The sequence below is a fragment of the Saccostrea echinata genome, unplaced genomic scaffold (assembly GCF_033153115.1).
Source record: "Saccostrea echinata isolate AGI-Se365-2 ecotype Australia unplaced genomic scaffold, CSIRO_AGI_Sech_v1 ptg000009l, whole genome shotgun sequence".
Lineage (NCBI taxonomy): Eukaryota > Metazoa > Mollusca > Bivalvia > Ostreida > Ostreidae > Saccostrea > Saccostrea echinata.
In genome coordinates, this window is record NW_026889758.1 from 31,340,979 (window position 1) to 31,354,110 (window position 13,132).

A 13,132-nucleotide genomic window follows, 5' to 3' on the forward strand; every position below is an offset into this window, starting at 1 on the left:
ATTTGGTATGTTGGTTGAAGAGGCAGTAAGACATATTTTGATGCTAAGTTTGGTTCTCTATGTCATCCAGTTTGGAGCTGGGGTGGTGGGGTAGATTCCTTAACTTTACATTAGAATGAATGCCATGGCAAAGAGAGATAACTGCTGAGAATGTTCCAATTGTAAACTATGAAAGCTGCAACTAGTCCCATGGGATTAATTAACTTTCCTCTTGAAGAGAATCCAAAGCATTATCTGTTTCTGTCAAATTGAGATTAATTAACACGTCTGTCTGCAAATGAAGTTTGTTTTGAAGTTAAGGTCAATTCTGAATGATGTTTACATTCTCTGAAATGTGGATTTAAATAATGTTCATACTTTATATTGGTAAAATATACAATGAGTTATGATTTTATTGAATTCTGAAAAACAAGATATACATAAAGATATGTTTTTTTATTACATTTTCAACAGTGAAATACTGTGATTTATTTATTGAATAAAAGTGATATTCTCTCACAGTGTGAAAGGATACCAGAGTGATATTCTCTCTCAGTGTGAAAGGATATCAAAGTAAGTAAAAAAAAAAAAATCTGGCCAGTTGTAAGATATTAACTAAACCATCTTGATAGAGACTAAAACTGCCAATATTTCTTCCAAATATGTTGCTAAAATCTATGTTACAATGTTTTCAATCTCACAATTGCTAAGATATGACGTCTCAACTGCTCAACTATAACGTCACAGCCTATGACACTGTGTTAAGAAAAGCCAGAGGCAAAGAGAAAATCAAAGAAAATGTAATAAACAGAAAATTCAATGTTTTGTAGTTGGATATGGAATTTATTTCACTTGTGAGACAGGATTTTTTGATATTTTCACTCGTGCTTCGCACTCGTGAAAATATCAAAAAATCCTGTCCCACTCGTGAAATAAATTCCATATCCAACTACAAAACATTGAATATCCTCTATTTATTTTTTTGTTTTTATTTATTTATTTTATTTATTTATTCATTTTTTTTTGGCTGCCGTATGTAAATTCAAGAATACTATTAATTTTAACAGGTAGTCCAATAATAAACTCATTCTATCATTACTGAAAGAGTTCTTATTGTAAACTTGGAAGAAAAGGATAAGAGAGCAGTACAATTAATCCCTTGGGATTAATTATCTTGTCTGGGGCAGAAAATTTTCCAGGCTTACCTTTATTTGTCACTTTAAGATAAATTAACCTTTGTCTGCAACTGATGTTTGTTTTGAAGTTAAGGTCAAGACTTGGTGATATTTGAAAACACATGCTTTATTCTTGTTTGAATATACATGTACATTTAATTGAGTTATTATAGATGTGATGTTTTTTACTGCCTTATGTAAATACAGGGATACTCTTTACAGGTTGTTGGATATTTAGGAATTATCTTGAAATTTTATAAATAAAGTTGTTATTGCATATTCTTCATATATTTTTAAATTTTTCTAATCAATTAAAATTCTCATTCTGTAAGCTGCACTCTTATATTTCTACCCCTCAGCGGGGCCCTTGCTGACTGGTCAGTTTTCTAGTTTAAGCCATAAAGAATCAATTGTTTTGATGTACATGTAATTCATGAATTATATCAAAACAATTGATTCTTTATAGCTTAAATTATTATATGTGTAATAAAATATGGAAGAGTGACCCTTTGCTTGTTTACATGTAAATAGAATTTTTCTGTTGAGATGTCAAACAGAAGATGGAGATCAAATATAATTCAATTAAAGATAGTACACCATCAGGGCAAAATCTGAGATAAATCATAGTTGATAAAAATTTTTATAAATGAGACACAGTCATTTATCACAGTTAGAGCTACTATGTACATGTATCTCTTATTAGAGAGTCTGTTCTTCCAATAGCAAAATAACATTTTTCTTTCAGTAAAAAACACAAGTATGTTAAAAGAGACAGAATTTTCTCATCAAACACACCATCATCTAGTGCCTCTCTAGATACAGTGGATTCAGGGTAAATTTTGAATATTGTTGCAAATGGTTTCGTTGTAATAAAAACCCTGCATCAGTGGTTAACTATTACCCAGTTAATTAACCCATGTGAGGTCAACATGGTGAAATAAGGACCAGAGACCTGGCCCATAAGGTGACCTGACCTGACTGAGGCTGTGTAGAGGCCGAGTTCAGATCAGGTCAGCCAGTGGGCCAGGTTGATGGTCCTTATTTCACCATGTTGAACTCGTAAGGGGTAATCAATTGTATAATTATACAGATATAAGATGAAACAATTTTTGGAGCCTAATTTGTAAAATTGAATATTAGGCCTACAAAAATTATATATTCTTTATCAGGATTCACTTGTGAAGTTGTTAAGATTTTTGCCATGAAGTCTTGTAAATTTTTGCACTGGTGATTTATTAAAAACATTTTGTGACTGTCAGTAACATGCATTGTTATAAATGCACAATTACTAGTCCTCAGTACAATGATAATCTGGCACAGATTTTAACTATAAAAGAGCCAAGTCTGCATTCCTTGAATTTGACATTGTAACAGAATATTCAATAAATACATGTAAGTGATAAATTTTTAGGTCATTAATTAGCAGTCAATATTTATGACTGGGATATTACATTCCACATGCAATGATTCCAAAGTCATCATTGCTGTTAACAGTACTTTTTGGAGTCATTTTTGAATTTTAAAGCCTTCTTAAAAGCCAATCAAATTTGAATATTCTAAGTAGAGGTATAGTAATTGATTTTAATTGTGTTAAAAATACAGAATGTCTCAATGTTTTAAGTTTATGGAACACACATTTGCCCTTGAATGTATTTTAATCCTGTGCTATTCTAGGTCTAATAAGCCCCTGGATGGAATGAAATTTGTAATTGTTGGAAAAACTGTCAAGTCAAAAGAAGACATAACAAAAGAGATTTTAGCACTTGGAGGACATGTTGCTACCAAAGTAGGAGCTGACACTGCAGCCTGTATAAGTACAAAAGGTTAGGCATATCAAAGTACAATGACACTGCTGAGATTGAAGTTCAAAGAAAGTACATGTATAAAATTATAAATCCCAAATGAACTAAACTGTACGTTTTATTTGATACCTGTGGTGTAGAATGAATAGCAAAAACTAAAAAATACCAATAATAGCATGCTACTGTTTTTGGAACAAAATCACAAAGATTTTGAGCCAAAGAAATTATCTTTATATTGTATATGTACATGTCAACAAAATAGTCCCAACACTAAAGAACACATTGCGTTTTTGTAGAATGAAGTTAGTGTAGATATACAAAAAATGTATTTGCATGTATAGTTTTAAGGGCTATTAAGATGATTTTTTTGCATACTGTGTCCTGAATTTTTAGCGGAAGTGGCAAAGAAATCAAGAAGTATAAAGGATGCAGAGAAGGCAAATGTACAGGTTGTGGATGAAGGATTCTTGGATGCAGTGAAAAAAGGAGGAGCTGTCCTAATGATTCAGAGCCATAATCTGGTGTCATGGGGTTCTGATGTAAGTACACATACATCTACCCCATAACATAAATTATTTGAACAAAAAATAGATGTGTAATGTTTCTATGAAACCAGAGGGCCCTTGGGGAGTGTATACATGTATATCCACAAATTTTGATAATCTAATGTAAGAATAAAAACTGATTATGTCTCATTTTAGCTCACCTGGACCAAAGGCTCAGGTGAGCTTGTTTTGATCAGAGTGTGCATTGCATCCATCTGTCTGTCCTTCCATCTTTTGTTCATTTTTAGCTCTTCTGAGCCAAAGGCTCAAAGAGTTAATGCTATGGGCATTTTTGCGGTGTGCGTAAACTTTTTAGAATATGGGCCATAACTCAAGAACCCCTTGACCAATTATTGTCAAATTTGTCACAGTGTATTCTTGGCCCAAGGGCTCCCGTTTATACTAAAACTAGGGTTGTGACCCTTAAACAAGGGGAGGTCTTCTCAAGAACCACTGGGCAGATTATCACCAAACTTACACAAAAGGATGAGGATATGTTGTAGATTAAAAATTGTTCAAGGCATCACCCTAGGGCAAAGGGTGTGGTCTCAAGGTCACTTCAAAGTTGACCAAAAATTACATTTTATTCAAATGTTGATATTTTGCTTGCTATAAGAACTAGGATCATCAAATCTTGTCAGTTGATGCATCTAAGGACCTCATATCGTTGACTAAAATTTTGCGGCCATTCTTTTTCAAAATGATTTAGAGGCATATTTTGAACAATTTAAGGCCTATGATCATCAAACTTTGTCAGTTGATGTATCTTGGGTCCTCGGAGTACGTCAACTAAAAAATAGGTCACCTTGACCTACTTTTTGCCTTATGATCATAAAACTTTGTAAGTTGATGCATCTTGGGTCCTCGAAAAAGTCAACTGAAAAGTAGGTCATTGTGACCTACTTTTGAAATTTTATGGCTATATTTAAATATTTCGGGTACTCATTGGCTTAGAATCATCAAAATTTGTCAGTTGATGTATCTTGGGTCCTCAGAGTAGGTCAACTGAAAAGTAAGTCACCCTGACCTCCTTTTTAATTTATATGACTATAATATAATATTTCGGGTACTAATTGGCTTAGACTCATCAAACTTTGTCAGTTGATGCATCTTGGGTCTGCAGAGTTGGTCAACTGAAAAGGAGGTCATGGTGACCTACTTTTGAAATTTTATGGCTTTATTTAAATATATCAGGTACTTATTGGCTTAGAATCATCACACTTAGTTGATGCATCTTGGGTCCTCAGAGAATGACAAGTGATAAATAGGTCACCATGACCTACTCTCAGGTACTAATTGGCTTAGAATCATCTTGGGTTTTCAGAGTGTTTCATCTTAAATGTAGGTCATGATGACCTACCTTTGGAATTTCAAGGCTTTATCTAAATATACTGGATACTTAAAGGCTTCAAATAGAAGTGACATGTTGTACAGTTTATCAGAAGAGCGATTCAAGGCCCTTGGGCCTCTTGTATGTAAAGCATCTTACTTTTTACTTGGGTAAAGGGAAATCAGTTTGTTTGAATGAAGGGCCATACTTCCTTCCAGATGAGTTGCATATAAATTGTAATACTGATAAACTGTAAAAATAAGGAAAGTTATGTAGAAAATGTTCTTTAAAACCACCTGTCCAGAAACGATAAAATTTTTATGAAAGCTTTCTTATATAGAATAGATTCAAATTATTCAATACATGTTCCTTGGAGCTACAATTTTTTGCATAGAAATGCACAGGAAAAATCTTACAGGAAAAGGCTTTGAACATTTGTTTTCCCAAGAACAAGAATGCAATGAGATAAATCTACATAGATGCATTTTCATATTAGTATACATGTAGATTCAACAATTAAATTTTAAATATTGAAATCCACAACTTTCTGAGATAAATGTGTCTTGCAGACAGATCAACAAACTTGCGCTAAAACATAGTGCCTTTCTAACTTCATTAGCAGATAAAGTGTGTAATTAAATTTTCCTTTATGTTAAATTTTCAGCCATCCAGTCGTATTTCTCTCTCTGGAACAAAAAGTGCCGGGAAAAGCATGACGAAAAGCCTCAAAGATGGTACGGCATAAAATTGTCAAGATTAAGATTTAGGTATTTGTGGAAGTGAGATACTCAGCAATTATAAGGTCTGATGTTGTTGACACTATGCACTTCCCATATGAACTCTGCCCTCTGATGACTACAAAATACTGAGCTAGTTTTGTAGACAGATACGGGGCATACAGTTTTATTATTAACAGTAATTGAAAATTTTGTACATTTTTGTCAGTTTTCACGATTTTAGAAGAAGAGTTTCTACTGACTAGTTGTAAACATGTCAGCATGAGATATTGTTATGTTACAGAAAAGATGTTCACAAAGAGTGTGCCCTCCACAATGAAGATGAAGGTCAAGGGAGGCGCAGCAGTGGATCCTGATTCAGGTATCTACACTGATGGACCACAATAAAATTAAGTATTTGAGAATGTATGTGAAAGAAACCTCTGTGGAAAATGAATTTTACATTTGTGTTTTGTTGAAAAATTTATGACCAATATCTTTATAGAATGCCACTGTATTTGATAGATGTACAGATGTATATGGCTGTCTTTAATAAGTCAATAGAACATTTTACGATTGACATTCTCTCATCTAGCTGTACCTAGCTGCAGAAATGTAGCTCTCCTGGAATTAAAGCAGAACTGTGCCTCTCCGGGAAATAAAGTTTGGACAAACAGAGGGCGACAAATATTCCACCTATTGAAAAAAAAACTTTAATTAATTTATGGCAACAATTTTTATTGCATGTATGTGAGGATCATCAAATCATGGTGGTGTTTTAGTTTATTGATCTAGAAACACGTGTCACGTTACATAGTCACTTTGATTTCATTTAAAATTTTCATTTCACCCATCAAGAATTTCTTTGTGATTACCTTTTGAACTTCTTTTCTAATTCCATTACAAAAAATATTGCATTTATGCAATGTAAGCTTTTACAAGTTATCTTCACAACTGTAGGACTTGAAGACTCTGCACACATTGTTCAGAAGAATGGAGAGATTTTCAATGTTGTGTTAGGATTGGTAGATGTAGTCAGGGGAACTAACTCTTTCTACAAACTGCAGGCCTTGGAGAAAGACAGTGGATCAGGGTAAAGTCACACAAGAATGTTCTCCTCTTTAGCAGTGTGCGAAATAACGGTAGACCGATAGACAAAATCTATAGAAAATGTGTCGGGTCTATATAGCTAGGTGAATATTTCAAGACCAATTTGTCTATAGAGTAAATGCGGCCATTTTACTCAATACAACTTTTCAGTTGAAGTCTGAGAAAAAATACCATGAATATCCCCAAATTATTGCTTCAAATTCCCAGCCAATGAAAAATTTAAGCTTCAATGCTCTATTGATTATAAATCTCCTTCATCTGATCCATTTTACAGTACTACATGATTTATTTATTCCTACAAATGATCATCAATTTTTTGTGATCTGGATTTCCTCAATTTCTCTGTTTATGGTAAATACATCTAAATATCCCATTAAATTATTTCCTGGCTCCGGGGCCATAAAACTTTGATGAGCTCACTTTTGATCTCAGTCTCACTTTTCTACTATTAATTCCTTGGGTAAAAGTGAAACTGAGATCAAAAGTTAGCTCAGTAAACTGAAGAATGGGTGTTAGTTTGATTTGTATCACATAAGAAAAAATATAATTAAAGTACATTAAAAAAATTTTAACATGAAAAACATCAATGTGTCACTCCATGAGCTAATCTAAAGGTACCTTTGCAAAGGGGATAGAAAGATACTTAATTTATATTAAATTCAGTTGTATTTATTTTCATGATGATCGTATTTGAAAAATCAATTTCATTGTGAGAAATATGCTAAAGATTTTCAACCATTTTGGCAAAAAAAAAAAAAAAAAAATAATAATAAAAAAAAAAAAAAATCGAAGACATGGCAGTTTTTTTCTTCAACATGTTACACCAATACATTTTTTTGCTTATTCACACAAGTTTTCATTGATAAAAATTGAAGTCTTCTAAGAAATTTTAATGTTCCCTGCATCTAAAAAAAAACCCTGGAATCATTACTTAATACTTAATAATAATGGTTATAAATGTCCATGTGTCTAATGTCAATGCATAAAATAATGCAGTGTATAGGGGAAAAAAGGAATAAGCCATTGAAAAAGTATACAATAAAATAGAAATCATTATTATTTTTTTTTTGGTCTATAGGAAATTTGTCAGGTCTATAGAATTTAAAATTATTGTAGACCAATTGTTTATAGCTTAGAAAAGTTAGTTTCGCACACTGTTTAGGGTGTGAATTTTATTTTGTTTTTGAAAGTTTTATAGCAATCGTGACTAGTAGTTTATAAAACATGTATTTAACAGTTTGAGAAGTCACTACATCTGCAGTGGATGTTCATAAGTTTGTTTCTTAATCAAGCATTTTATGTCAATTTGACAGCTGGTGGCTCTTTCGGGCATGGGGCAGGGTTGGCACAACAATTGGTGGAAACAAAGTGGAGCGATTTGGAAGTGTTAATACTTTACTTGATGCTTTCAAACAACTGTATGCTGAGAAAACAGGAAATGAATGGGAAAATAGGAAGGATTTCAAGAAATATCCAAACAAGTTCTACCCACTGGACATTGATTATGGACAGGTCAGTGAAAAAGTGAATTAATTACCTGATTTGTTTGATCATTACTTCTTTTGGTCAAAATTAAGGATTAACATATTTGAGTGTTTGTTATTGTATTCATTTAAATTAAGGCATAGAAGGTTTTCCAACAAACAGCAGATGACAGAAATAATTCTATTCCTTAATATTAAGGCTTGAATGACTATAGATACTTGGTTTATTTATTGCCAGAGCAAGTAGATCTTAAACGAACAACAGATTGCAAGAAATATTATGTTTCAGAAAACCTAGTTATAATTAAAACAAATCTTTGTATTAACAGGAAGAGGATGATACTGTGAAGAAGCTGGATAAGAGTAGTTCAATGTCTAAGTTACCCAAAGCTGTACAGGATTTAGTGTGCTTAATATTTGATGTAGAGAGCATGAAAAAGACCATGTTGGAGTTTGAGGTTTGTATAAACATGTATTTGTATCTTGTAATGAAATCAGCTGGTATTGTTAATTACTGTATTTGGCTGAATATAATACGCATTGGTGTAAAATATGCACCCCCCCTTTTTGAGCCTGAAACGGGGGGAAAAACGCGGTTCGGTTGTATTATACGCAGCAGAAAATTTTACCAAGCGGTGTTCTGAACTTATGAAAATCGCGGTAATTTGCTATGAAATCGGCGCGAAGATAAAGTGCCGAAAATTTACAGAACACGATATTTTATTCAAATGCGTTTCTATTTTTTAATCTTCACTTTCCATATCGCAGCAATCTGGAGGAAATTATTTTAGCGAAGCACAAGATATTAAAGTATTAACAGAGTTTATTATTAGTTTTTTTTTTTTTTTTAGCAAACGGTGATATTGAAATTATACGTCGCCGTATTCTAACTATTCTTTGTGGAAATAATTTTATTTCATCAAAGCACGAGATATTGTTGCAAGTTTTAACAGTTGTCATATTTTATTTTTAGTTTAAGGTAATCATGTTGAAAATTATGTAAATTTAACAGGGCAAGCGATATTGCCACATCAAAATATTCATAAACTACGATTTTCCTCTTTTGAACTTGAAATTAATTAATTAAATAAATAGCTGATGTTATAAAAATTAAATCAAAATTTAACAAGCGTATAAAGTGTAGTTATCAACACACCTCCAAAGCTGTGAAAAATGATGTACAAAGGTGGGAAATATCAAGGTTCGAAATTCACTATATAGAACTCGCAAAATGCGAGTTAGAATTCCCAAATTGCGAGTTAAAAATTATTAACTCGCAAAAACTTGCGAGTTGAAATTTTTTTTGCATTGAAACTGTAGCAAAATTATATAATATGACAGAACACAATGCTTTTGATTTAATTCAGTTATTTAAATAAAAGTCACACTGTAGTTGTATTTTATGTATTGACAGTAGTTACTTTTTCCTTAAGTTACATGTATTTAATTTATATAAATTTAACTTTATATGAAAATTGTGAGTAGTCTTATAAAATTGCGAATTCACTATCTTGGTACTGGCAATTATTTGCGAGTTGTAATTTTAGGGAGTTTCTAACCCTGAAATATGTCTTCGTACATCGAGGTAATCTTCGTGGATGTCTTATTTTCTACAGAGCACGAGTAAATGATAACACTGAAGTTTCAACATACTTCATATTTCCTTTTTTAACTCTCAATCATTTTAACACGAGGTCGATATAAGATAAAGTAAAATTACATTTAACAAGCGTTTACTGTTTAATGTGTCGTAATCAACACACGCTTATGAATACGAAAGATCATAAACCAACCCCCGATTTTTAACAAAGAAAATAATCAAAGCCATTAATAAGGGCAGTAAATAATCAGTGCTCCAACTGTAAAAACAATGCTTTGGAGTCGGTAAACAATTTAATTGCCTGAAGGGGTGTTGAGGGGTAATTATCAAGTGACAAGCGCATGTGTTCACAACATTGGCTTCCATTCATTGGGACGTATAGAGGGGTGTTTATGTTGAAATGAATTATCACTGAGTTATTTAAAACCTAAAATAAATTTTATTTTTATTGTTTTTTATTAAAAAATGACTTATTAGTTTTTTGAACGAGTGTCTGACTGATTAGGAACATGTGTACTATGATTACGGAAGCACGTGGCAAAGGAATGTGTGAACATCTATAAATAACATCGTTAATGGCGGCCTACACGGAGACGATGAACATGCAGCTCAAATTAATTTTAATTTGCTTTTTAATTTAATTTAACTATCAAAAGGTTATAAATATAACATTTTTAACAAGTCTACATTCCAACAATAACTTTCCGAAGTTTTAAATATGGCGATAAACAGCAAGAAATTGCAACAAGTCTCTAGGTAATACTACGGTATGTGCGCATGATAGCCGTGTTTCACATGAAAGAAAAACTTATCAAAATCCCATTGTGGTGTAAAATACACACCCCTTTCTCACAGAAAATTATTTTGGGAAAAAAGTGCGTATTATATTCAGCCAAATACAGTAATGTGAACTAATGACTAGTGAATTTATTTTTGAACTTTGTTTTTTAGATTGATACAAAGAAAATGCCACTAGGAAAGCTTTCTAAGAAACAGATCACCTCAGCATATAGTGTGCTCACTGAGTTAACAAAGGTGTACTTATTTATTTATTTATTATTTTTTTTAGAAGTTTAATATTTAAAACAATTTAAAATAGGTAAGTTATTTGTTATATATTTCAGTTGATAGAGAAAGGTGGAACAGAGACAAAGTTTTTGGACTGCACAAACAGATTCTACACATTGGTACCACATGACTTTGGCTTGAAGAAACCACCACTTTTGAATTCAGCTGAAATTATTAAGGTAAGATAAGGCCACGAAAATATGGTCTGGATTCTCAGCCCAAAATTGTCATAAAATATGCAATTTAACTATAGTATTTTCCCTCCAAAATATAAGGAAACAGGCATATGTGATCTGTTTAGAGGTTAGTGATGGGACATTGGTTAATTTTCATAATCGATCATCGGTTGGAATCGGTTACTGCTTCCGATGCGATTTTACTGATTATAATCAGATTTCATAGTTTTGTATACAAAAAGCAGACTATTACAATTATTTCATATTATTTCTTTAACATGAATATATAAAATATATAATATATTATTTTCTTTGTTGTTATGCTCCTTTTACACTTTCTAGGCCTAAAAAAAATTATGTTTGTTTCCTGTAACATTCCCAAAACATCAAGGGTCTGTAGGTCGGGAATTTTTTTTTTTTTTGCTTATGAATAAGAGGGTCAAACATCCCAGGACTGAATTATCCAGGTGTTATATTTACAGTGGACACCCAACATGGCTGCCTAGCGGCAGAAAACGAACTTCAAAAAGTTGTGGGGGCAGTTGATTACTCTTTATATTTATGTTCCCCAAACGAAGTTTGGGAACATATTGTTTTTACTCTGTTTCTTCTTCTTCTTCTTATTATTATTATTATTATACCCCGCCATGAATATGGCCGGGGCATATAGTGTTTGTCATGTCCGTCTTCCGTCCTTCCGTCCTTCTGTCCTTCCGTCCTTCCGTCTGTCCTTCCGTCACACTTTGCGTTTAGCTCTGTTCAAAGCTCAGTTTCAGAGAAACTATCCAAGATATTTTTATCAAACTTCATATGCTGATAGATATTGATGAGGGCTATGCAACTGCATCAACATTTTTTGACCTTGACCTTTCCTTTGACCTTGACCTCACTTTTCTTAAATTAGTGTTTAGCTCAGTTTTAAAGATACCATTCAAGAAAGTGTAATTAAACTTCATATGTTGATACATACTGATGTAAGCTATTCAACTGCATCAACATTTTTTGACCTTGACCTTACTTTTGACCTTGACCTCACTTTTCTTAAATTGGTGTTTAGCTCAGTTTTAAAGATACCATTCAAGAAAGTGTAATTAAACTTCATATGTTGATACATACTGATGTAAGCTATTCAACTGCATCAACATTTTTTGACCTTGACCTTACTTTTGACCTTGACCTCACTTTTCTTAAATTGGTGTTTAGCTCAGTTTTAAAGATACCATTCAAGATAGTGTAATCAAACTTCATATGTTGATACATACTGATGTATGCTATTCAATTGCATCAACATTTTTTTGACCTTGACCTTTCCTCTGACCTTGACCTCACTTTTCTTAAATTAGTGTCAAACTTCATATGCTGATACATACCGATAAGAGCTATTCAACTACATCAATATATTTTGACCTTGACCTTTTCTTTGACCTTGACCTCACTTTTCTTAAATTAGTGTTTAGCTCATTTTTAAAGAAACCATTCATAATATTTTCATCAAACTTCATATGCTTATACATACTGATGTAACCTTTTCAACTGCATCAACATTTTTTGACCTTGACCTTTCCTCTGACCTTGACCTCACTTTTCTTAAATTAGTGTCAAACTTCATATGCTGATACATACCGATGAGAGCTATTCAACTGCATCAATGTTTTTTGACCTTTACCTTTCCTTTGACCTTGACCTCACTTTTCTCAATTTGTGTTAAAATGTTGCATTACTAATATACCCTCGGCGGGGCATTCATGTCCTATGGACATATTTCTAGTTCTTTTTTTCTACTTTCTTCTCCGGTACTTTTTTGTCCGGGAGTGTTCTCATAGAACCACTCATCCGATTGACATGAAACCTTTTTAGGGTTAATAGGCATGCTGTGTAGGTGTTCGGAATGAAGGTCATTTTGCGCGCACATGCATGCACGTGCGCGCGCGTGCAATGAGTGAAATGACTGATATACTTGATGAAGCCGTAACTTTTATATTTCTTGATGAATTGCTTTGAAACTCAAGATATGAAGATATATTAGTAGTCTAGACAAGATAACATGGTCAAATTAGCGTGAACTCTCGCTCATGCACGTGCGCTCTTCTCTGATTGGCTGATACAAAAATCTCAATAATTTCCTTGTTTTTTGACAAAATACTTTG

The 13,132-nt window shown here is 32.7% G+C and overlaps 2 protein-coding genes and 1 non-coding gene across 3 annotated transcripts in view; 2 read left to right on the plus strand and 1 right to left on the minus strand.

Annotated features, from left to right (window-relative positions):
• The window catches only part of LOC133182209 (poly [ADP-ribose] polymerase 1-like), a 550,802-nt gene that overhangs the window by 328,852 nt on the left and 208,818 nt on the right, over positions 1-13,132 (plus strand). The window contains exons 12-21 of the mRNA XM_061316963.1: positions 1,900-1,986; positions 2,829-2,977; positions 3,350-3,495; positions 5,496-5,565; positions 5,852-5,929; positions 6,508-6,640; positions 7,971-8,169; positions 8,471-8,599; positions 10,693-10,776; positions 10,866-10,988. Of these exons, the coding sequence (XP_061172947.1) occupies positions 1,900-1,986; positions 2,829-2,977; positions 3,350-3,495; positions 5,496-5,565; positions 5,852-5,929; positions 6,508-6,640; positions 7,971-8,169; positions 8,471-8,599; positions 10,693-10,776; positions 10,866-10,988 (1,198 nt within the window). The remainder of the gene's footprint in view (positions 1-1,899; positions 1,987-2,828; positions 2,978-3,349; positions 3,496-5,495; positions 5,566-5,851; positions 5,930-6,507; positions 6,641-7,970; positions 8,170-8,470; positions 8,600-10,692; positions 10,777-10,865; positions 10,989-13,132) is intronic.
• Positions 5,606-5,734, plus strand: LOC133184052 (small Cajal body-specific RNA 8). Its single transcript, XR_009720791.1, has one exon. It is a non-coding gene; the product is annotated as a small Cajal body-specific RNA 8 (non-coding RNA).
• The window catches only part of LOC133182217 (COMM domain-containing protein 10-like), a 249,974-nt gene continuing 244,490 nt past the window's right edge, over positions 7,649-13,132 (minus strand). Inside the window, exon 8 of the mRNA XM_061316974.1 lies at positions 7,649-7,658. The gene's annotated coding sequence lies outside the window, so the exon portion shown is untranslated. The remainder of the gene's footprint in view (positions 7,659-13,132) is intronic.